Below are 26139 nucleotides of genomic sequence, written 5' to 3' on the forward strand. Positions count from 1 at the left end.
TAAAAGCACTCAATCTATCTTATGCAAGGCATAGATGTGAATGTCTGAAAGAGAAGAGCTGAAGATCATTCAGTTGTGATGAATATCCATCTTCCATAGATGTTTTGATTCTTTTCCAAGTAAGCCAAACCTTCTGTTAAGTTGCAGTCTTCTGAAAACTCTCTCATACCCATATCCCGTAGAGTGAGCTAATACTCAGGCCATTCCAATAACCTAGCTAAATTAATTGATCCCATTAAAAAAAAAAACCTGTGTTCCCACTGCCTGTATCTTTTCAGATGTTTCTCTAGTCATTTATTTATTTAGAGAATGTGTATGCATGCATTAATGTGTGCCTGTGTGGATTTTTGTCATGCTGCATGTGTGGAGGTCAAAGGTTAACATGAGAATGTCAGTTCTCACCAGCATGTGGGGTCTGGAGTATGAATTTAGGTCCACAGGCTTGGTGGCAAGGGCCCTTGCCCACTGAACCACACCAAAGGCCTATTTCCTTAAAATCGTTTCCCATCGCTGTATCTCAAATGACTGTTCTTCTTAAGTATAATCCATACATTCAGATGTACACACACCCATACATTCCTTATGTCTGAAATAAAAGCTTTAAACAATATAAGAGAAATACTTAACAAATACAAGTTGTTTTATTTTTAAATGGTAACAATATGTGGCGAACCCCTATTGAGTCTTTAATTATGCAGTTTACTTTTTTGGGCTAATTATAGTGACACATGACTATATTCTCAGATCTTGGGTGGTAGAGAAAGGAGGATCAGGATTTCAAGGCCAGACTAAACTACTTTTGTGAAGTTTGAAAAAGGACTGAACTATGTGACTCAAAAGAGTATAATAATATTTGCATGATATATGTTTTTCTGCTTAAAATGAATTTTTAAAATTTATCTAAAAAAATCTTTTCTCATTTAACATGCCAAATCCATTTTCCACTCCCTCCCTCCTGCTGCTCCCTCCACCTTCCCCCTCCTATCTCACCCCTCATCCACTCCTCACAGAGGGTAAGGCGTTTTCCCATGGGGAGTCAACAAAAACTAGCATATTGCTTTGAGGCAGGACCAAGGCCTTCCCCAATATGTCTAGGTTGAGCACAGTATCCCTTCAAAGAGAATAGGTTCCAAAAAGCCAAGGAATAAATCCTTGTCTTTCTGCCAGTGGTCCCACAGTCTACCCCAGCCATACAACTGTCACCCACATTCAGAGGGTATAGCTTGATCCTATGCTGTTTCCTTTGCTGTCAGGCCAGAGTTGGAAGGCTTCCATCCTCTCAGGTAAGCTGTTTTGTGGGTAACCCCATTATGGCCTTGACCTCTTAGCTTATATTCTCACTCTTCCCTCTCTTCAACTGGACTTTGGAAAGTCAGCCCAATGCTCTGGGTTGTCGACTATAGGCTCCTAATACTTTGCTATATAGCTAATATTCACCTGTGAGTGGGTACATACCATGCTGAATTTTCTAGGTCTGTGTTAACTCACTATTAATTTTCTAGTTCCATCCATTAAAATGCAAATTTCAAGATGTCATTGTTTTTTTGTGGCTGAGTAGTATTTCATTATGTAAATGTACCACATTTTCTTTATCCATATTTCAATTGAGGAGCATGTAGGTTATTTCCAGGTTTTGCCTATTACGAATAATGCTGCTGTGAACATAGTTTAACAAATGTCCTTGTAGTGTGGTTGAGCATTATTTGGATATATGCCCAAGAGTGGTGTTGCTGAGTCTTGTTGTAGGTTGATTGCCAGTTTTCTGAGAAACCGACATACTGATTTCCAGAGTGGTTGTACAAGTTTACATTCCCAGCTGAAATGGACAAGTGTTTCCCTTACTCTGCATCCTCTCCAGCATAAGCAATTATTGGTGTTTTCGATCTTAGCCATTATGACTGGTGTAAGATGATTTTGATTTGTGTTTCCCTGATGGCTAAGGATATTGAAATTTTCCTTAAGTGTCTTTCAGCCATTTGAGATTCTTCTGTTGAGAATTCTCTGTTTAGTTCAGTACCCCATTTTTAAATTGGTTTATTTAGAATTTTAGTCTCATTTCTTGAGTTCTTTATTGATGGAGGAAGGTCATTGGCTAATAAAGAAACTACCTTGGCCCATTTGATAGGTCAGTCTTTAGGTGGGTGGAGTAAACAGAACAGAATGCTGGGAGGAAGAGGAAGTGAGCTTAGATGCCATGCAGCTGCTCCCCAAGGCAGACGTGATGAAGCAAGCCGCCAGGTCAGACATGCTGAATCTTTCCTGGTAAGACTGGTGCTACACAGATTATTAGAGATGGGTTGATCGGGATATGAGAATTAGCCAGTAAGGGCTAGAGCTAATGGGCCAAGCGGTGTTTAAAAGAATACAGTTTGTGTGTCGTTATTTTGGGGCATAAGCTAGTCAGGTGGCCAGGAGCTGGGTGGCAGGAACGCAGCCCGCAGCTCCCACTACACTTTATGTATTTTGGAGATCAGTACTCTGTCCAATGATGGGTTGGTGGAGATCTTTCCCCATTAGTAGGGTGGCTTTTTGTCTTATTGACTCTCTGCTTTACAGAAGCTTCTCAGTTTCAGGAGGTTCCATTTATTTATTTATTTATTTATTTATTTATTTATTATTTCAGTGTCTGTGCTAGTAATGTTATATTTATATTTAGGAAGTGATCTGGTGCACCCATGCATTGAAGTTTAATTCCCACTTTTTATTCTGTCAGGTTCAGTGTGGTTGGATTTATATTGAGGTCTTTAATCCATTTGGGCTTGAGTTTTGTCCATGGTGGTAGGTATGAATCTATTTGCATTCTTGTACATGCTGACATCTAATTATGCCAGGACCATTTATTGAAGATGCTTTCTTTTTTTCCATTGTATAATTTTAAGTTCTTTGTTAAAATTAGGTGATCATAGCTGTGTGGATTCATGTCTGGGTCTTTGATTTGATTCCATTGGGCAATCTGTCTGTTTTTATGCCAATACCAAGCTGTTTTCAGTACTATAGCTCTAAAATAGAGCTTGATGTCAGGGGTGGTGATGCCTCCAGAGGTTCCTTTATTATACATGATTGTTTTGGCTATCCTGAACTTTTAGTTTTTCCATATGAACTTGAGTATTGTTCTTTTGAGGTCTGTGAAGAATTGTGTTGGGATTTTGATGGGGATTGCAGTGAATCTGTAGATGACTTTTGGTAGGATTGCCATTTTATTATATTGACCCTTCCTATCCAAGAGCACGGAAAAGTTCTTCATTCTCTGGTATCTTCAATTTCTTTCTTCAAAGACTTAATATTCTTTTTTTAAGAGGTCTTACTTAAAAAAAATCAACAAGATTGTCCAAACTAACTAAAATACAGAGAGAATATCCAAATTAAAAAAAAAATAAGAAATGAAAAGTGGGACATTATTAAATGATAATGATTAGCTCAAAACTTGTACTCCACAAAATAAGAAATTTTAAAATTAATGGATTTTTTCAATGATACTCCTAACCAGTATTCAATCAGGATCATATTAACAACTTAAGTAGACTTATAAACACTAAAGAAATAAAACCAGTCATTAAAAACATCCCCCACCTCCAAAAATTTCCAGGATCAGATGATTTTAGGACAGACGTCTCTCTGAGATATTCAAAGAAGACCATATGCTCTTCAAATTGTTCCACAAACTGAAATTAAAGGAACAATACTAAAATTCATTTTATAAGAGCACATTAACTCTGATTTTCAAACCACACAAAGATTCAACAAAAAAGAGAACTACAGACAAATTTTGCTAATGAAAATGATGCTAAAATACTCAACAGAGTACTTATAAACTGAATCCAAGAACAAAGCAAAGACATTCATCATGATCAAGTAGGCTTTATCCCAGAGATGTACGGATTGTTCAACATATGAAAATCAATAATATAATTCACTAGAAAACCAAGTTTAAATGCATCATCTTCTAATTAGATGCCGAAAATGCCATTGGGGTTTTCTATTGTGATTTGATCATTTCGATGTTCTGTGTGCTTCTTGTAGCTGTATGGATGAGTATTTTTGTAGTTTTTGGAAAGTTTTCTTCTATATTTTGCAGATATGGTGTATGTCATTTACTTGGGATTTTCACCCTCATCTATGGTTGTAACTTAAAGCTTTGGATTTTTCATGCTATCATTTCCTGTGTAGTATTTTCCTGTTTTTTTAAGAGTAATCATAATTCTTTATTATTTCTTCTAAGTGTCATCTCTTTTCCTTTAGGTCCCTGATACTTTTGATGTCTTTCCTTTGAATTTTCTAATTGGTACAATGACTGTTTCTTTTCTTGAGAAGATTTTATTTATTTATTTTATGTATCTGATTATCCGCATGTACAGCTTTATGCAAGAAGAAAGGATCAGTTCTTACTATAGATGATTGTAAGCCACAATTGTGGTTCCTGGGAATTAAATTCAGGACCTCTTGAAGAGCAGCAGTGCTCTTTACCTTAGAGACACTTCTATAGATCCTAATGAATATTTTTATTCCAAATTAATTTCAGTTGACTCCTGTTCCGTGTTTGTATATTATTATTGAAACAAATTCTCAGATTTATATTTTTGGGTTTTTTTGTAAATTTCTTGAACTTTTTTTTGTGTTTTCTTTTTCATCGTGAGGAAAACTTAATTTCATCTATTGAATTTCATTTTCTACTCATTTCATTGACCTATTTCTTTCTCTTTATTGTCAATTTTCTCTTGGAAATCTTTCATGAAATTTTGATTGTTCATTTAAATTCTCTTTCCTATGTTTCATCAAAGTCATTCTCATTGACAAACATTTCTATTTTATTAGTATGTTTTGGAGAGGAGATATTGACTTGTTCCTTTCACAGTGTTTGTATTTTTGCAATGAGATATGGGCATGTGACTTTTGGTATTATTGTGCCTGATATGGATAGAGCAGTTTGGTGCAGAGGGGAGGATATGTGGGCATGTAAATTCTAGAGAATGGAAATGACTTATTATGAAGTCAGGTGTACTAAAGGTACTTTAATGATGTGTAGGATATGGTTCCTTTTCCTATTTGGTTTTTAGAAAGATAGCTGACTGGGTAGAGAATTTGGCATTTTAGTGTGAGATGTCTGTGAGTTTCAGATTTAGGTAGGGTGCATCCTGGAGTAATTCTGTGTTTAAATTGTAATACATACCAAAACTGATTTGGGGGTAGGGAAGGTTATGTGCTGGGGAGGTTCAGAAACACTCAGTGAGCTAGAGCATGAAGAAAAATGTTGGAAAACTGGCTGTGAAAATAGGTTTGATGTTATATCAGCAAATCGGATCTTATGGAAATGATGATTCTATTCATGCTTTGAAATGGCCATACCTTTATCCAATGTATTTCAATCTTATATACAGTGCTCTCCCTCTCATGAATTAATCCCATGATCGCTTGTTTTCTTTGTATGCCTATTTTATTCCTATTTATTATGACTATTTTTATGGTTACCAATAACCCTGTGAATCTAGGTAGTATATACATGTCCAAATTTTTATGGCTCCATCCATTGTGACATGGGTAAGACACTCTTGGCTATATTTTCCTCCCCAAAATGTCTCACATTCTCATAGTGGCAATCAGCTTCCAGTAGCTCCTCAGCTATTGAGAGGGACCTTAGGAGGTACCTCCTGAACCACATTGGAGTTTTGACTTACACCATCTTACATAGCCCTAGGCAACCATTCCTGCTGTTAATTGATTCTTATGTCATGGCCAGGAGAAAGAATTTCAGTTTTCATTGTGACTCTTAATTACTACATTGTTCTTTTTGTTTTTATTTCCTTAATTCTTAAATTCATAACATTGTCTTCTTTTGATCATTCACTCATGTATATAATTTAATGTGATAATATTTATCTCTGTTGCCTTTTTCTGTTTTCTTAAAAATCCAGTTGATAAACTTTTGTGCAACTAGTACGTCTCACGTGCTCAAGTTCATTTAGGACCCACTAAATTTTAAAAGATTGTTGTATGAAAATGTTAATGCACTTTTTACTGGAGCATGGCAAATTTACCAGTGACTACTTTAGTGAAGAAAATGACATCTGCTCTACATGCAACCATCTGAACTCAGTTGCTTCTCAGTAAAGTAGAAGTCCTCATAAGCCCCTCTTCTATCCAGAAGGGAATATTTAAAACTTCGGTTTTCTACACGTATTTTGTGTCTGTTGGTTTAAAGTTTATATTTTATTGACTGTCATATCCAGAACACAGCATTTACATTTACTCCTCCAAATCCTCTTGCTCCTTTCTGCTTTCCCATATCTTTCTTGCAATGTTCCTCGTCTTTGGAAGTAATATAGATGTCTCACATAGGTATGAGCTTTCCAGATCTCTTTCCAAAATCACTTACTCTGTGGCACTGGGTTTTTTCAAGATAATGTAAGTATAGATTAATAAGTTATAGAACAACCCCAAATGCTGAATATACCCATTGTGAAAATGCCTATGTATTCTTTTAAAGCAAGATCGCTACAGCACATGGCAACATCAGGATATACAAGAAGAGTCACAGTGAGGGCTTAGCATGCGTAGTGTAGAATAAAGCAAAGGACTTCAACCAGTCAAGTGACTCTTTTTACAGTGAACACTTGCAATCAAAGTTGTAGATTCTGGTACTGTGAATTGATTAAAAAATAATGATATTACATCATGTCTTTATTAAACTTGCTGCTAATATTAGGAACTAATATCATTTAGTTGAGAATAGAAATCATTATTAAACCAACTAATAGTAAATAAAGAAAAAATACACATTGATGAAAACTAGCTGTATTATAGTATTCACGGTGTTTAAAAATCAGTAAAACTATGAAGAACTGCAGTAATAATGTGAGAGGAGAAGGTTGGAAGGAGGCAGAAAAATAATTTAGGAACGAGAGTAAATTACACAGATTTTAACTGGAATAATGGAAGAAAACTGTTTACTATAGAAAAAACATAAAACCCAGTAAAACAATATAATAATATGAAACATAAAAAAGTGATTAAGATGTAGTTAACTGCCAGGCGGTGGTGGCGCACGCCTTTAATCCCAGCACTTGGGAGGCAGAGGCAGGCGGATCTCTGTGAGTTCGAGACCAGCCTGGTCTACAAGAGCTAGTTCCAGGACAGGCTCCAAAGCTACAGAGAAACCCTGTCTCGAAAAACCAAAAAAAAAAAAAAAAAGATGTAGTTAACTGGGAGTGGATATGTTCAAGAATTAGAATAGGAGAAAGACAACAATGAAATGTACAATGAATGATATAACTACACTCTCAAACAGGGCATGTCTTTTGTGGTTTGTCCTTTTCTTCCTATCTTCCCCATGAAGATTCTTGTAGAAAAATATATGAAGGGCAAGGTGCAGTTTGTAATGTTAGCTCTAATCTAGAAAATCAAATTTATGGGACTGCTGTTCCCAGGGTGGTTTAATCAACATTTTTGTTGGTGTTTTTATTGATTTCTTAGTAAATTTTGATGAGTAACTTAACTGCAATTTAGTTCTCATACTAATTTGTGTGTTTTTTTTAATTCTTTCTTTTTTAAATTTTAATTTATTATGTATACAATATTCTGTTTGTGTGTGTGGGTCTGCAGGCCAGAAGAGGGCACCAGACCTCATTACAGATGGTTGTGAGCCACCGTGTGGTTGCTGGGAATTGATCTCAGGACCTTTGGAAGAGCAGACAGTGCTCTTAACCACTGAGCCATCTCTCCAGCCCTCATCTTGTGTTCTTGAAGCAGTGATGGAACCCTGAAGATTCAGGGGAGAGTCAGCTTTGGACGTCAGCTGATCCGAGTCATGCATCAGCTGTGCAATCTACCACCTCGGTTTTACTTTCTAAATCTGCCCACAGTGTTCCCACTCCTTATTAAGGCATTAGAAGTCAGTCTCTTCCCAGCTTGCCACACACAGGTGTCAGCTCTATCATGGTCTTTCCACTGTTGTCATTGAAGTAATTTGCAGTAAGAATTTCTGCTTCATTCTTGGATATGGCAATTCTGTCCCTGGCTACACTACTCTTGACATATTTTCATTTCACAACGGTGCATGCAGGCATGGTTGCAACTTTACAGCTCATGGTTTTTTAACTTGTGGTTCCTAAAGAAACAATTTGCCATAAGAATAGATGCCCTTAAATGGTGAAGGCTGGAACTTCACATGAAGATAATCTTGCTCCCATTCACATACCCCTTTTCTGCCTGTACATCTACAGCTTAAGTTTATCCTTCTAGGTTTAATATTTTCAGCACACAGATTTTCAGTGTAGACTATATTTTGGAGTATGTCTTTTAGAATAATGCTCATAAAGAACACTTCAAGTTTTGTGATAAATTCTTGTATTCATAGTCTAAGTAAAGAAATTTTTACGTGGACACTTGATAAACTCTTTCCTTTCATGACAGGGAATCTTGACATTCCAGGATGTGGCAATTGATTTCTCTCCAGATGAGTGGGACTGCCTCGACTTTGCACAGAGGAATTTGTACAGGGAAGTCATGTTGGAGAACTACAGTAACATGGTTTCTGTGGGTGAGACTTTTTGTTTTCATGATTCCGTCTTTATCATAATTGTTTCTTACAAGTGTGTTTTACACTTATGTCTGAATTGTCTGTCTCACTTTCACATGTCAATTTAATAAAGATCTTATAGTTCATCATTTAGAACACAATGATTTGGGTAACTTTATCTTGTCAATATACTCCTGACTCCTGGAGATGGCATTCATCATTCAAGCATTTATAATACATTTTACTTTTCAGACACACCATAGATTAGTGATTTGTAACGTAATGATTCATTACATATTTACATTTAGATTCAATAGTAATTTAAAAAGAAACTCAAAGTACAGAATACTAAAAAAAATGCTTTTGAGTGTTTTAAAATATTGGGAAGTAACAATTAGGTAATTATATTTGGAATTTTATGTTATATGCCATCTTATATAGTCAGTATAGTGGTTTATTAGAAATCCATGTTTTTACTATTATCCCAAGTTGTACCCATATATCTCTTCCAATATTCAGGTATTTCAGTGTCAAAACCAGATCTGATCAGCTCCCTTGAACAAAACAAAGAGCCCTGGAATGTGAACACAGGAGAGAAAGAAGGCAATGAAAATGGTAAGCCACAGGAAGTATTAGCACATGTGGGAAACATAGGACATGGAGGAATTCTATCCTGAAGTGGAGTTTGCAAAGATCTTTACCTGAAATGCTATAAAAATTCACATTGAATAATTATTCTAAATTTTTTAAGTCTCATTCGCATAAATTGACCTAAAAATTCACATTGAATAGTTAACTTTAATTATGATATAAAGCAGAAGTAAGATGATTTATTCCCATATCCTTGAATGTTACCATGTCCTGAAATGAACAATATCGAAATGAAAATTAGCATTAAAAACTTTTCACAGTGTTTCAAAGAGTATTTCTCTGTACACGTTATGTCTGCTTGTTTACACTTATTATGTGGTTTTCACTGTTTGTTAGAATCACATAAAATCAAAAAATATAAATTTTATAGTTGGACTCATTTTGGAAGATTGTTGAATTCGTTCTTTGCATTAAAATCTATAGAATTTCAAAGATAACTTTCTGTTTCTGCAAAATATTCATTAGAAACTAGGAGTTGTTTATTCATACATGTTATTGGTTTATTTTAATATCTGAAAACCTCTGAATATCAAAATTTATGTTGCTTTTCACATAAAGGTTGTATTTTCTTATGTGTTTTTATATCTGTCTAAATTTGAGTTTGCATGGAGAAGCAAATTTGTATATACTTTTATCTTTCATATATACTTTTATTATTTTGAATGCCTCACAATGACTTTCGATCATATTCAGCTCCCCAACTCTTCCCATGTTCTGCTTCCTCAGATATCGTTGACTTTTTTTCCATCTTTATTTATACTCAGAGTTCAGTCTGTAATCCCATACAATCCCAGGTGTTGAGAATGGCCTGCATATGGTTGAACTATCAGGAGTTACACATTTTTAAAATAAACTTAATGCTCTTTCTCCAATCATCTTTAAGATGATAGGAACTTCTCAGCAAGGCTTGGGACTCCAGTTCTCATCAGCCTTTCTTCCTAGAATATTAATCTGGCTTGACTTGCTCAGGTCTGATGAATGCTATCCTAATCACTTGAGTTCTTATGGGCAACTGTCATGGTGTAAATAAAAAATACTATTTTCTTATAGTCATTCATGACTTCCTGCCTTACTATGTATTATCACTCTGTCCTGAAGGAGCTCTGAACAGTCCATGGAATGGGTTTGATATAAGAAGCACACTAGTTAAAACAGAATATTTTCTTATTGTTAGTACCATGTCCACCTGTGAGTCCCTTTTTAGTTGCCAAATCACACCAGAAGCAATGGGAATGAAGGCCTGTATTTCATTATGAACATATATACAAAAGTCCTCAAAAAAATATTTGCATCATGAATCCAATAGTATATCAAAAAGGTGATCTACATAGGCTTCATCTCAATGATGTAGGGCTAGATCAACAATTCAAAACCAGTAAATGTAATTTACCACTTATACAAACTGAAAGTCAAATTCCAGATGTTTATGTCATTAGATGCAGAAAAGCCTTTGACAAAATTAACACCCCATTTTTGATAAAAGTCCTGGAGAGATTAGGGATACAAGGGACATATCTCCAAATGAAAGACACAATTTGCAGCAAGCCTATATCTCAAACCAAACTAAATCGAGAGATATTCAAAGCCTTTCCACTAAAATAGGGAACCATTTAAATGGTACTCACTCTCTCCATATGTATTCAATACAGCACTTGGAATCTTAGCTAGAATAGTAACATGAATGAAGATCAAAAAGTGATGAATAATAAAGGAAGAGATCAAAGGAACTTTATGTGCAGATGCTATGAATTTAGGTTTACAGACTCTAAGAACTCCACCAAGAATCTCCTACAACTGAGATAAACTTTAATCAAACTTAAGGGGTGCAAAATTAACTAACAAAAGCAGTAGCGCTCCTCTATAAAAATGAGAAAAGATTTAAATGGAAATAAGGGAAACGATGTCTTTTACAATAGCCTCAGAAAATAGTTTGGGGGAATTCGAACTAAGAAAGTTAAAGATCCTTATAGAAATGTATCAGAAGATAGAAAAAAATTCCTGTGCTCAAGGACTGGTCAGTTAATGTCGTAAAAATGAACATTTTATTGAAAGTAATATATTGATTCAGTGAAAATCCCATCATTAAATTCTAACACAATTTTTGAAGATCGCAAAAAGACAAGTCTTCAGCAACATATAGATACAAACAAACAAAAAGCTCAGAATAGTTTAAATAATCATGAAAAATAAATTATATATGTGGAGTATTATCATCCACAATTTTATTTTCTTTTATTATTTTATAAATAATACCAATCAAAATTTACACTTTCTCCCTTCCTCCCACTTCCCTCCCGTTCTCCCACACACCCTTCCCCCATTCCCCTTCAGTCCTAAGAGAGGGCAAGGTACCCTGCCCTGTGGGCTCCCCTGTCCATCCAGGTTTAGGAAGGTGTGCATCCAAATAGACTAGGATACCAAAAAGCCAGTACATCCAGTAGAGACAAATCCCAGTGCCATTATCTTTGGCCCCTCATTCTGCACCAATTGTCAGCCACATTCAGAGGGTCCAGTTTGATCCCATGCTCCTTCAGTCCCAGTCCAGCTGGATTTGGTGAGCTCCCATTAGCTCAGGCACACTGTCTCAGTGGGTGGACCAACCCCTTGTGGTCCTGACTTCCTTGCTCATCTTCTCCCTCCTTCTGCTCTTCAACTGGACCTTGGGAGCTCAGTCCAGTGCTCCAGTGTGGGTCTCTGCTTCTATCTCCATCCATCATTCTATGGTGATATTCAAGGTAGCCATCAGTCTGACTACAGGACAAGGCCAGTTCAGGTACCTTCTCCTCCACTGCCCAGGGTCCTAAGCTGGGGACATCCCCGTGGACACCTGGAACCCCTCTAGAGCCAAGCCTCTTGCCAACCTCAAAATGGCTCCCTTAATCAAGATCTTAATTAAGATATCTTCTTCCTTGCTCTCCCATATCCCATCTTTGCTCCATCTCAAAAATCCCACTCCCCCAAGCTCTCCCCAACCCTCCCCTTCTCCCTTCTCTCTCCCACTCTCCCCTTGCCCCTAACCAACCCCCACCCCAATGCTCCAAACTTTTGCCTAGCAATCTTGTCTGCTTCCAATTTCCAGGAGGATCTATATATGTTTTTCTTTGGGTTCACCTTATTATTTACCTTCTCTAGGATCATGAACTATAGGCTCAATGTCCTTTGTTTATGGCTAGAATCCACTAATGAGTGAGTACATACCATGTTCATATTATTGGGTCTGGGTTATCTCACTTGGGATAGTGTTTTCTATATTTTCTATATTCAGTGTTGTCGGATTTATATTGAGGTCTTTAATCCATTTGGACTTGAGTTTTGTGCATGGTGATAGATATGGATGTATTTACATTCTTCTACATAACTGATGGATATCCAGTTATGCCAGCACCATTTGTTGAAGATGCTTTATTTTTTCCATTGTATAATTTTAGCTTCTTTGTCAAAGATCAGGTGTTCATAGGTTTGTGGATTAATATCCGGGTCTTGAATTCGATTTCCTTGGTCAACGTCTTGGTTTTTATGCCAGTACCAAGCTGCTTTCATTACTGTAGCTCTGTAATACAGTTTAATGTCAGAGATGGTAATTCCTCCAGAAGTTCCTTTATAGTATAGGATTGTTTGAGCTATACTGGTTTTTTGTTTTGTTTTGTTTTCCATATAAACTGGATTATTGTTCTCTCAAGGTCTGTGAAGAATTTTGTTGGGATTTTGATGGGGATTGCATTGAATCTATAGATTGCCTTTGGTAGGATTGCCATTTTTACTATGTTGATCCTACCAATCCAAGAGCATGGGAGATCCTTCCATTTTCTGGTATCCTCTTCAATTTCTTTCTTCAAAGACTTAAAGTTCTTGTCAAATAGATCTTTCACTTCCTTGGTTAGTGTTGTCCTAAGATAACATTATGCTATTTGTGGCTATCGTGAAAGGTGATGTTTCTCTGATTTCCTTCTCAGCTTCTTTATCCTTCGTGTATAGGAGGGCTACTAATTTTTTTGGAGTTGATTTTGTATCCTGCCATATCACTGAAGGTATTTATCAGCTGTAGGAGTTCTTAGGTAGAGTTTTGGGGGTCACTTATGAACACTATTATATCATCTGCAAATAACAAAAGTTTGACTTCTTCCTCTCCAATTCGAATCCCCTTGATCTCCTTATGTTTTCTTATTGTTATTGCTAGAACTTCAAGCACTATGTTGGAGAGATATGGAGAGAGTGAACAGCATTGTCTTCTTCCTGATTTTAGTGGAATCACTTTGAGTTTCTTTCCATTTAATTTGATGTTAGCTGTCAGTTTGCTGTATATTGCTTTTATTATATTTAGATATGATCCTTGTACCCCTAATCTGTCCAAGACCTTTATCAAAAAGGGGTGTAATTTTGTCAAATGCTTTTTTGGCATCTAATGAAATGATCATATGGTTTTTTTTCTTTCAGTTTATTTATATCATGGATTACTTTGATAGATTTCATCTGTTGATCCAGCCCTGAATCTCTGGAATGAAACCTACTTGATCATAATAGATGATTTTTTTTTATGTGTTCTTGGATTCAGTTTGGCAGAATTTTATTGAGAATTTTTACATCGATGTTCATGAGTGCGATTGGTCTGTAATTCTCTTTCTTGGTTGAGTCTTTGTGTGGTTTTGGTATCAGGGTTAATTGTAGCGTCATAAAGAGTGCTTAGCAGTGACTCTTCAGTTTCCATTATGTGGAACAAATTAAGGAGTATAGGTATTAGCTCTTCTTGGAAGTTCTGGTAGAATTCTGCATTAAAACTATCTGGCCCTGGGCTTTTTTTGGTTGGGAGGTTTTTGATGACAGCTTCTATTTCCTCACGGCTTATGGGTCTATTTAAATTGTTCACCTTCATTTAATTTTGTTATATGCTATTTATCTAAAAAATGTCCATTTCTTTTACATTTTCCAATTTTGTGAATTACAGGCTTTTGTAGTAAGATCTAATGATTCTCTGAATTTCCTCAGTGTCTGTTGTTTTGTCCCCTTTTTCATTTCTGATCTTGTTAATTTGAGTGTTCTCTCTCTGCCGTTTGATTAGTTTGGATGGGGTTTGTTGATCTTCTCAAAGAACCAGCTCTTTCTTTCATTGATACTTTGGATTGTTTTCTGTGTTTCTATTTTTTGATTTCAGCCCTCAGTTTGCTTATTTCCAGTTTTCTACACCTCCTGGGTGAGTCTGCTTCTTTTTTTCTAGAGCTTTTAGGTGTGCTATTAAGTCTTTAATGTGAGCTTTCTCCGTTTTCTCTATGTGGGCACTTAGTGCTGTGAACTTTCCTCTTAGCACTGCTTTCATGGTGTCTCATAGGTTTGGGTATGTTGTGTCTTCATTTTTCTTGAATTCAAGGAAGACTTTAATTTCTTTATTTATTTCTTCCTTGACACGGGTGGTTCAGTAGTTGACTGTTCAGTTTCCATAAGTTTGTAGGCTTTCCAGGGGGTGGTATTGTTGTTAAATTTTGTCTTTACTCTATGGTGATCCGATAAGACACAGGTGGTTCTCCAGTTTTTTTTGTATCTGTGGATGTTTGCTTTGTTACCGAGTATGTGATCAATTTTCGTGAAGGTTCCATGAGGTGCTGAGAAGGTATATTCTTTCCTGTTTGGGTGGAATGTTCTATAGATGTCTGTTAAATCCATTTGATTCTTTACATCTGTTAATTCTCTTATTTCTCTGTTAAGTTTCTGTCTGACCTGTCCATTGGTGAGAGTGGAGTGTTGAACTCTCCTATTATTAGTGTGTGGAGTTTGATGTGTGATTCGAGTTTTAGTAATGTTTCTTTTACATACGTGAGTGCTTTTTTTTAGCACTTTTTTTATTGAAAAAAAATTTCCGCCTCCTCCTAGCCTACCATTTCCCTCCCCCTCCTCCCACTCCTCTCCCCCTCCCCCACTCCTCTTCCCCACCCTCTCCAGTCCAAAGAACAGTCAGGGTTCCCTGCCCTGTGGAAAGTTCAAGTTCTTACCCCCTTCATCCAGGTCTAGGAAGGTGAGCATCCAAACTGGCTAGGCTCCCACAAAGCCAGAACATGAAGTAGGATCAAAACCCAGTGCCATTGTCCTTGGCTTCTCATCAGCCCTCATTGTCCCCAGTGTTCAGAGAGTTCGGTTTTATCCCATGCTTTTTCAGTTCCACTCTGGTTGGGCTTGGTGAGCTCCCAATAGATCAGTCCCTCTATCTCAGTGGGTGGATGCACCCCTCACAGTCCTGACTTCCTTGCTCATGTTCTCCCTCCTTCTGCTCCTCATTGGACCTTGGGAGCTCAGTCCGGTGCTCCAATGTGGGTCTCTGTCTCTATCTCCATCCATAGCCAGATGAAGGTTCTATGGTGATATGCAAGATATTCATCAGTATGGCTATAGGATAAGGCCATTTCAGGTTCCCTATCCTCAGATGCCCAAGGAACTAACTGGGGACATCGCCCTGAGCACCTGGGAGCCCCTCTAGGTTCAAGTCTCTTGCCAACTCTAAAATGGCTCCCTTAATTAAGGTATATACTTCCCTGCTCCCATATCCACCCTTCCTTTATCCCAACCATCCCATTTCTCTAAGTTCCCCCATTTTCCCCTTCTCACTTTTCTCTACCCATCTCCCCTTACCCCCATCCCACCCTACCCCCAAGATCCCAATGTTTTGCCAGGCAATCTTGTCTACTTCCCATATCCAGGAGGATATCTATATGTTTTTCTTTGGGTTCACCTTCTTATTTAGCTTCTTTAGGATCACCAATTATAGACTCAATGTCCTTTATTTATGGCTAGAAACCAATTATCTGTGAGCACATCCCATGTTCATCTTTTTGGGTCTGGGTTACCTCGCTCAGGATAGTGTTTTCTATTTCCATCTATTTGCATGCAAAATTCAAGATGTCATTGTTTTTTACCGCTGAGTAGTACTCTAATGTGTATATATTCCACACTTTCTTCTTCCATTCTTCCATTGAAGGACATCTAGGTTGTTTCCAGGTTTTGGCTATTACAAATAATGATGCTATGAACATAGTTGAACAAATGCTTTTGTAATATGATAGAGCATCTCTTGGGTATATTCCCAAGAGTGGTATTGCTGGGTCCTGGGGTAGGTTGATCCCAAAGTTCCTGAGAAACCGCCACACTGATTTCCAAAGTGGTTGCACAAGTTTGCATTCCCACCAGCAATGGATGAGTGTACCCCTTACTCCACAACCTCTCCAGCAAAGGCTATCATTGGTGTTTTTATTTTAGCCATTCTGACAGGTGTAAGATGATATCTCAAAGTTTTGATTTGCATTTCCCTGATCGCTAAGGAGATTGAGCATGACCTTAAGTTTCTTTTGGCCATTTGAACTTTTACTGTTGAGAATTCTCTGTTCAATTCAGTACCCCATTTTTAAATTGGGTTAATTAGCATTTTAAAGTCTAGTTTCTTGAGTTCTTTATATATTTTGGAGATCAGACCTTTGTCTGTTGCAGGGATAGTGAAGATCTTCTCCCAGTCAGTGGGTTGCCTTTCTGTCTTAGTGACAGTGTCCTTTGCTTTACAGAGCTTCTCAGTTTCAGGAGGTCCCATTTATTCAATGTTGCCCTTAATGTCTGTGCTGCTGGGGTTATACATAGGAAGCGATCTCCTGTGCCCATATGTTGTAGGGTACTTCCCACTTCCTGTTCTGTCAGGTTCAGTGTGTTCAGATTGATATTGAGGTCTTTGATCCATTTGGACTTGAGTTTTGAGCATGGTGATAGATATGGATCTATTTTCATTCTACAGGTTGACATCCAGTTGTGCCAGCACCATTTGTTGGAGATGCTTTCTTTCTTCCATTGCATACTTTTAGCTCCTTTATCGAAAATCAGGTGTTCATATGTTTGTGGGTTAAAATCCGGGTCTTCTATTCGATTCTATTGGTCGACTTCTCTGTTTTTTTAGCCAATACCACGCTGTTTTCATTACTGTAGCTCTGTAATACAGTTTGAAGTCAGGGATGGTAATGCCTCCAGAAGTTCCTTTATTGTATAAAATTGTTTTGGCTATCCTGGGTTTTTTGTTTTTCCATATAATGTTGATTATTGTCTTCTGAAGATCTGTGAAGAATTTTGATGGGACCTTGATGGGGATTTCATTGAATCTATAAATTGCCTTTGGTAAAATTGCCATTTTTACTATGTTGTTCCTCCCAATCCAAGAGTAAGGGAGATCCTTCCATTTTCTGGTATCCTCTTCAATTTCTTTCTTCAAAGACTTAAAGTTCTTGTCAAATAGATCTTTCACTTCCTTGGTTAGAGTTACCCCAAGATATTTTTTGCTGTTTGTGGCTATCATGAAAGGTGATGCTTCTCTGATTTCCCTCTCTGCTTCTTTATCCTTTGTGTATAGGAGGGCAACTGATTTTTTGGAGTTGATCTTGTATCCTGCCACATTACTAAAGGTGTTTATCAGCTGTAGGAGTTCTTTGGTAGAGTTTTTGGGGTCGCTTATGTATACTATCATATCATCTGCAAATAATGAAAGCTTAACTTCTTACTTTCCAATTCGAATCCCCTTGATCCCCTTATGTTGTCTTATTGCTATTTCTAGAACTTCAAGCACTATATTGATGAGGTATGGAGAGAGTGGACAACCTTGTTGTGTTCCTGATTTTAGTGGGATGGCTTTGAGTGTCTCACCATTTTAATTTGATGTTAGCTGTTGGCTTGCTGTAAATAGCTTTTATTATATTTAGGTATGACCCTTGTATTCCTAATCTCTCCAAGACTTTTATCATAAAGGGATATTGAATTTTGTCAAATGCTTTTTCAGCATCTAATGAAACGATCAGATGTTTTTTTTTGTTCAGTTTATTTATATAATGGATTACATTGGTAGATTTTTGTATGTTGAACCAACCCTGCATCTTTGGGATGAAGCCTACTTGATCATAATGGATAATTTTTCTAATGTGTTCTTGGATACAGTTTGCCAGTATTTTATTGAGGATTTTTGTGTTGATGTTCATGAGTGAGATTGGCCTCTAAGTTGGTTGAGTCTTTGTGTGGTTTTGGTATCAGAGTTACTGTAGCTTCACAAAAGGAATTTGGCAATGACTTCTCTGTTTCTATATTGTGAAATACATTAAGAAGTATAGGTATTAGGTCTTCTTGGACGTTCTGGTAGAATTTTGCATTGAAACCATCTGTTCCTGGGCTTTTTTTAGAAGGGAGGTTTTTGATAAGAGCTTCTAATTCTTTGCGACTAACAGATCTATTTAGATTGTTCACCTGGTCCTGGTTTAACTTTGGTATATGGTATTGATCTAAAAAAGTGTCCATTTCTTTTACATTTTCCAGTTCTGTGGCATACAGGCTTTTGTAGTAAGATCTAATGTTTCTCTGAATTTCCTCTGTGTCTGTGGTTATGTCCCCCTTTTCATTTCTTATCTTATTAATTTGCATATTCTCTGTGCCGTTTTATTAGTTTGGATAGGGGTTTATCAATCTTGTTGATTTTTCTCCAGGAACCAGCTTTTTGTTTCATTGATTCTTTGGATTGTTTTCTGTGTTTCTATTTTGTTGATTTCAGCCCTCAGTTTGATTATTTCCCGTCTTCTACTTCTCTTAGGTGAGTCTGCTTCTTTTTTTTCTAGAGCTTTCAGGTAGGCTGTTAAGTCTCCTTTGTGTGCTCTCTCCGTTTTCTTTAAGTGGGCACTTAGTGCTATGAACTTTCCTCTTAGGACTGCTTTCATAGTGTCCCATAGGTTTGAGTATGTTGTTTCTATTTTCATTGAATTCAAGGAAAACTTTAATTTCTTTCTTTATTTCTTCCTTGATCCAGATGTGGTTCTGTAGTTGACTGTCCAGTTTCCATGAGTTCGTAGGCTTTCTGGGGGTAGCACTGTTGTTGAATTCTAACTTTAATCCATGGTGATCTGATAAGACACAGGTGGTTACTAATATTTTTTTGTAACTGTGGAGTTTGCTTTGTTACTGAGTATGTGGTCAATTTTCGAGAAGGTTCCATGAGCTGCAGAGAAGAAGGTATATTCTTTCCGATTTGGGTGGAATGTTCTATAGATGTCTCTTAAGTCAGTTTGCTTCATTACCTCCATTAGTTTTCTTATTTCTGTGTTAGGTTTCTGTCTGATTGACCTGTCCATTGGTGAGAGAGGAGTGTTGAAAACTCCTACTATTAGTGTGTGTGGTTTGATGACTGCCTTGAGTTTTAGTAATGTTTCTTTTACGTAAGTGAGTGCTTTTATATTAGGGCATAGATATTCAGGATTGAGACTTCATCCTGATAAATTGTTCCTGTTATGAATAGAAAATGATCCTCTCCATCTCTTCTGATTGATTTTAGTTTGAAGTCAACTTTGTTAGAAATTAGTATGGCCACACCTGCTTATTTCTTAGGTCCATTTGCTTGATAAGCCTTTTCCCAGTCCTTTACTCTGAGTAGATGCCTGTCTTTGTTGTTGAGGTGTGTTTCTTGTAAACAGCAGAATGTTGGATCCTGTTTTCGTATCCAATCTCTTAGCCTGTGACTTTTTATAGGTGAGTTGAGTCTATTGACATTAAGTGATATTAATGACCAGTGGTTGTTAACTCCGGTCATTTTTTTGGTAGTAGAGTTTGTGTGTTTCCCTTCTTCGGGTTGTGCTGGTTAAGGGTCGCTAGATGCCTGAGTTATTGTGGGCATTGTTGTACTCCTTGGTTTGTGATTTTCCTTCAATTACTTCCTGTAAGGCTGGATTTGTGGCTACATATTGTTTAAATTTCTTTTTATCCTGGAAAATTTTGTTTTCTCCATTTATAGTGAACGAAAGCTTGGCTGGGCATTGTAGTCTGGGCTTGCATCCATGGTCTCTTAGTTTCTGCAGTACATCTATCCAGGACCTTCTGGCTTTCATGGTTTCCATAGAGAAGTCAGGTGTAAGTCTGATAGGTTTACCTTTGTAAGTAACTTGACCTTTTTCCTTTGCAGCTCTTAATATTCTTTCTTTATTCTGTATGTTTTGTGTTTTGATTATTATATGGCGAAGGGATGTGTTTTTTTATCCGGTCTATTCGGTGTTCTCTATGCTTCTTGAACCTTCATAGGTATATCTTTCTTTAGGTTGGGAAAGTTTTCTTCTATAATTTTATTAAATATATTTTCTGGGCTGTTGAGCTACACTTCTCCTTCTTCTCCTCCTATTATTCTTAGGTTTGGTTTTTTTATTATGTCCCAGATTTCCTGAATGTTTTGTGATGAGAATTTGTTGGATTTGCTGTTTTCTTTGATCAGTGTATTTATTTTCTCTATGGTATCTTCAGAATCTTAGATTCTTTCTTCTATCTCTTGTATTCGGTTGGTTATGCTTGTTTCTGTAGTCTCTTCATTTACCTAGATTTCCCATGTCCAGCCGGCCCTCTGTTTGTGTTTTCTTCCTTGCCTCCATTTCAGTTTTCAAGTCCTGAACTGTTTCCATTATCTGTTTGATTGTTTTTCCTTGGTTCCCTAGGATATCATTCACAGATTTACTCAATTCTTCAAACTTTCTGTCATTCTTCTCATCCATTTCTTTAAGGGAGTTTTTTACCTCCTGTTTAAGGGCCTCTATCACTTTCATAAAGTCAGATTTTTCTACTTCTTCTTGATTAAGGTGTTTATGTCCTCCTTTTGTGAGGTCGCTGGATTCTGGTGGTTTCATGTTGTTTTTCAGATTGTTGGGTGCATTCTTACATTGGCGCCTGCCCATCTCTTCCTCTGGATGCTCCCCTATGTACCTTCTTTTACAGGATCAGGTCTCCTTGCCCACTGATGTACCTTCCCAGTGATGACTCTCCCCAGTGATGGGTCTCCTGGTGCTGAGATCAGATCTCCGTGCTGGTCGGGTAGCTCGTAAACAAAGGGCCTACCTTGCTTGCTGCAGGCAGGCTATTGAGACAAAGGAACTACCGCCCGCCCAGTTGCCCGCACCATGTGGGTACTTTTATATTAGGGACATAGATATTCAGGATTGGGACTTCATCTTGATGTTCCTGTTATGAGTATCAAGTGTCCTTCTCCATCTCTTCTGATTGATTTTAGTTTGAAATCAATTTTGTTAGATATTAGGATAGCCACACCCGCTTGTTTCTTAGGTTGGTTTGATTTGAAAACCTTTTCCCAACCCTTTAATCTGAGGTAGTGTCTGTGTTTGAGGTTGATTTGTGTTTCTTGTAAACAGCAGAATTCTGGATCCTGTTTTCGTATCCATTTTCTTAACCTGTGCCATTTTATAGGTGAATTGAATCTATTGATATTAAGTGATATTAGTGGCCAGTGGTTGTTAACTCCGGTTATTTTTTGTTGGTAGTGTTTGTGTGTTTCCCTTCTTTGAGTTTTGTTGGTGGAGGGTTGTCAGATGTCCATGTTATTATGGGTGTTGTTGGCTTCCTTGGGTTGAGGTTTTCCTTCTAGTACTTTCTGTAAAGGCTGGGTTTATGCATTCATATTGTTTAAATCTGTTTTGTCATGGAATATCTTGTTTTCTCCATCAATGGTGAAGGAAAGCTTTGCTGGGTATAGTAGTCTGGGCTTGCATCCATGATCTCTTAATGTCTGTAGCACATCTATTCAAGACCTTCTGGTTTTCATGGTTTCCATTGAGAAGTCAGGTGTAATTCTGATAGGTTTACCTTTATGTGTTACTTGACCTTTTCCCTTTGCAGCTCTTAATTTTTTTTTTATTCTGTGTGTTTGTGTTTTTTCATTATTATATGATGAGGGTTTTTTTTTTTTTTTTTTTTTTTTTTATCCAGTCTATCCTTGTTCTGTAAGCTTCTTGTACCTTCATAGTGATATACTTCTTTAGGTTGGGAAAGTTTTCTTCTATATTTTTGTTGAATATATTTTTTGGGCCTTTGAGCTGGAGTTCTTCTACCCCTATTATTCTTAGGTTTGGTCTTTTCATGGTGTCCCAGATTTCCTGGATGTTATGAGTTAAGAATTTGTTGGATTTGATGTTTTCTTTGATCAATGAGTCTTATTCCTCTATAGTGTCTTCAGCACCTGAGATTTTTTTCTAGCTCTTTTATTCTGTTGGTTATAGTTGTCTCTGTAGTTCCTGTTTGTTTACCCAAATTTTCCATATCCAGCCATCCCTCGGTTTGTGTTTTCTTTATTACCTCCATTTCGGTCTTCAAGTCTTGAACTGTTATCTTTACCTGCTTGATTGTTTTTTCTTGGTTTTCCTGGGTATCTTTGAGGAATTTATTAATTTCTTCTAACTTTTTTTTGTCTTTTATTCCATTTCTTTAAGGGAGTTTTTCACTTCCTGTTTAAAGGTCTCCATCATTTTCATAAAATTACATTTAAAGTCGATTTTTTCTTTTTCTTCTGGGTTAGGATGCTCAAGTCTTCCTGTTATGTGTTCGCTGGATTCTGGTGTTACCATGTTGCTTTTCAGGATGTTTGAGGAATTCTTGCATTGGCACCTACCCATCTCTTCCTTCAACTGAGGCCAGCAGAGTCTTGGTCCCATCTTTGCTGTGGCTGACTGTACTTGGGTGTTTTTCTTAGTGTGCCCTCTCTTAGGTTCCTTCAGCATTGGAGCAGGCTCTCAGATCCCCTCCGCCCTGAAACAGGCTGTTTTGCAGGATCCAAGAATCTTGCAGACTAAAAGGCAGGCTTGGGGGCAGGGTGGAATGGGATAAAGAAAGCCAGCAGCAGGAACAAACCCAGCATGATGGCCAGAAAAGCTTAGGGAATTGGTTGGGCCCTGAATTCAGTTCCCTGGGACTCTCCCAGAGAGTTGCACTTCAGGTGCTCTGGCTGCATGGCTACTTGCTCTCCTCTCCAGTTCCCCTCTTGCAGGGTTCCAGGGTTGTAGACTAAAAGGCGGGCTGGGGGGAGAGGGGCAGGAAACAACCCCTCTCCCTACCTCCGCCCCCCCCTTCTGGTCCCCTCAGCCCTGAAGCAGGCCGTGTTGGTGTTTCCAAGGACCTTGCAGATGAAAAAAAAGCTCATCCACAATTTTAAATTATTCTGCAGTTATATAATCAGCATTTATTATAATTGTATGGTTGAAAACTGATATATTGATTAATAAAATCAAATTGTAGATACTAACATAAGTTCACTCATCTATGAAAACTTATTTTGTAAAGGAATCTAGAAAAATACATTTAATAAAAAGATGGCTTTTAATTCTAATCTTACTAAGCTATTTCCAGTAGACCACAAGTCCCCAAGAAAATTTAGTTTCTTGAAGAGAGTATGAACTGGGATAAGAGTCACGGTTACAGGAAGGCCCCATACCTAGCACTTGATGGATAACAAAAACACCACTCAATGAAATATTTGTACCTTCTTTTTCCCCATAATGTATAGTTTGGGAATTTATTTGTTTTCATTTTTTTTGACCTTATGAGATCTTTTTGTACATTATAACTTCTAGAGTTTTGCCTTGTTTTGCTTTATGCAGTTTTTGTATGGACAACTGTGTGTCTTTCTCTATCTATGTTTACTGTGCTTTTTCTTTGTCTCCTTGTCTTCTCTTGTCCTGTCTGATTTCATTGACTCTGATTGCATTATTTTATTCTCATTCTTTAGATGCCTATATTTTTTCTACAATGTGACAGAAAGTGGGTAAATTCAGACATTAGTTAATATGGGGATGATCTCAGGGCTTTTGAGGGATTAAAAGTCATAATCAGAATGTATTTTATGAAAATGTATCTCTGATAAGATCAGTCCTAGTGAATTTCCTTGAAAATTTAATCACCCCTTCCTTATGGCATATTTGATTTCCTGTGGACCTATTAGTAATAACTGTTTCCTGTTTTTAATTTCCTTCTTTCTTTACTAATATTCTGTATTCTTTACTAATATTATTCAATTTGTTTATTTGAAAAGATTGTGGAGATGAGTTATATCCATTAAGATAAAATGAGTGTTTCTTGTAGTTGGGTAATAGGCTTGGTACATAGTTACTTTTCAGTTTCTGTGATAAAACTCCAAGATAAAGGCAAAATACAGAAGAAAGATCTATTATAATGAATCAGAGGTAGCAGCTGACAAGGGACTAGAGCAGCAGTAAGAGGTCCCATCTAGAACCACAACAGGAAGCAGAGAGCTCACTTTTGGCAACTGAAGGCATTGAAATTCTCAAAGCCAATCTCCAGGGACATATATGTTCCATTAAGTTGATACCTCTTTATCCCTACGATAAATATCCACCAACTTTAGACCATGTATTCAGATATCTGATTATATGGGGTCATTTCACTCAACCTATTATATATAGTCTTAATTCTCAAAATTATGACTGGAAACTCTAAGGTAACATAACTTCGATCCTTCCATTTTTATAGTTTATTTATTATAATAAAAGATCTGTCCATTTGCCTAAAAAAGATTGTTTTATTAGAATGAATGATTTGAAGTTTATTTTTTGTAATATGCCACCTTGAATATGGGTCTACATATTTATAAAACTGTGTTACTTGTATATCTGAAAATGTTTCACATAACTGTACTAATGCAGATAATTATATGTTTTTCTTTCTTCCAGTTTTCTATTTTCATCAAGCACAAGACCTTTTTTCACAGGAGAATAGACAAGATCCTATCCAGAAATTGATATCAGGAATAGCTGTAAGTAGTGACTTAAAAAACTTTCAGGATGAAGAGAGAAAAGAGAATGGATTATGTCATAATTGAAATAATCTATATTCATCAACCACACTGGGTAGCCCTGCCAAAAAATGTCAGTAATCTCTACCTTATCTTGAAAGATGTCACATTATTTTCAGAAGCAGTTTCTCAGAAAAAAAAAAAATGTTTTAAAACATATTTATATTGTACAAATAATTTTGAAAAACCTGAAACTGAATGACGCATATGGTATTAAACATTTAATTCCCTTAATTAATAATTATATTTTGTAACAAGATATTCATTTGATATATACGTGAGAAGGTTTTTCTCAATCAAAGGAGACTGAAAATATATCGTAGCTTTTCTAGTTGTGAGAAGTCTTACACATTTAATGATGTTATTAAAACCTTTCCTAGGAATGCTAGGAAGACTATTTACCAGAATCCTCATCTTGAAGGAACAAATTCCCAAAACATCAAATCACAATATGGTTTTATAATTATTTAAATACATAGAATAAGTCTGTTTTTCCTAAGAGCCAATACATACACAATAATTGTAAGGAGATTTTTTATTATAACACACACCTTTATTTTTGTTCCAGCATGACCAGAAGGAAGAGAAGCATTTTATAAGCAATCAAAATGAAGAAAGTCAAAACAACTATATGGAATGTGGAAGGTGCTTATACAGATGTGTATGCCTCACTATGCATAACAGAATTAATCCCAAAGAGAAGGCATACAAATGTAAAGATTGTGGCAAGTCATTTAACCATTATGCAAATCTTCAAGCTCACCAGAGAATCCATACTGGTGAGAAACCTTACACATGTCAAGCATGTCTCAAGTCCTTTACCCAGGTGTCAGATCTTCACAGACATCACAGAATTCATACTGGTGAGAAACCTTATACATGTCAAGAATGTGGCAAGTCTTTTGCCCATGTCTCAACACTTTATAATCATCACAGAATCCATACTGGTGAGAAACCTTTCAGATGTCAAGAATGTGGCAAGTCCTTTACCAGGGCATCAACTCTTTATACTCATCGCAGAATCCATACTGGTGAGAAACCTTACAGATGTCAAGCATGTGGCAGGTCCTTTACCCAGATCTCAAATCTTCGCAGTCATCACAGAACCCATACTGGTGAGAAACCTTACACATGTCAAGCATGTGGCAAATCTTTTGCTCATGTCTCAACACTTCATAATCATCACAGAATTCATTCTGGTGAGTAACCTTGTAGATGTCAAAAATGTGACAAGTCCTTTACCCAGATCTCAGCTCTTCATACTCACCATAGACTCCTTACTGGTGACAAACCTTACATATGTAAAGAATGTGGCAAATCCTTTAACACAAACTGAAGTCTTAGAAAGCAT

At 36.8% G+C, this 26139-nt stretch overlaps 1 protein-coding gene across 1 annotated transcript in view; it reads left to right on the forward strand.

Moving 5' to 3' along the window:
* LOC130871351 (zinc finger protein 850-like) overlaps positions 1 to 26139 on the forward strand; it is a 169464-nt gene that overhangs the window by 19894 nt on the left and 123431 nt on the right. Inside the window, exons 4-7 of the mRNA XM_057764696.1 lie at positions 8407 to 8533; positions 9032 to 9127; positions 24667 to 24749; positions 25357 to 25921. Coding sequence (XP_057620679.1) covers positions 8407 to 8533; positions 9032 to 9127; positions 24667 to 24749; positions 25357 to 25921 — 871 coding nt within the window. The remainder of the gene's footprint in view (positions 1 to 8406; positions 8534 to 9031; positions 9128 to 24666; positions 24750 to 25356; positions 25922 to 26139) is intronic.

This window comes from Chionomys nivalis, chromosome 3 (assembly GCF_950005125.1).
Source record: "Chionomys nivalis chromosome 3, mChiNiv1.1, whole genome shotgun sequence".
NCBI classification, from domain to species: domain Eukaryota; kingdom Metazoa; phylum Chordata; class Mammalia; order Rodentia; family Cricetidae; genus Chionomys; species Chionomys nivalis.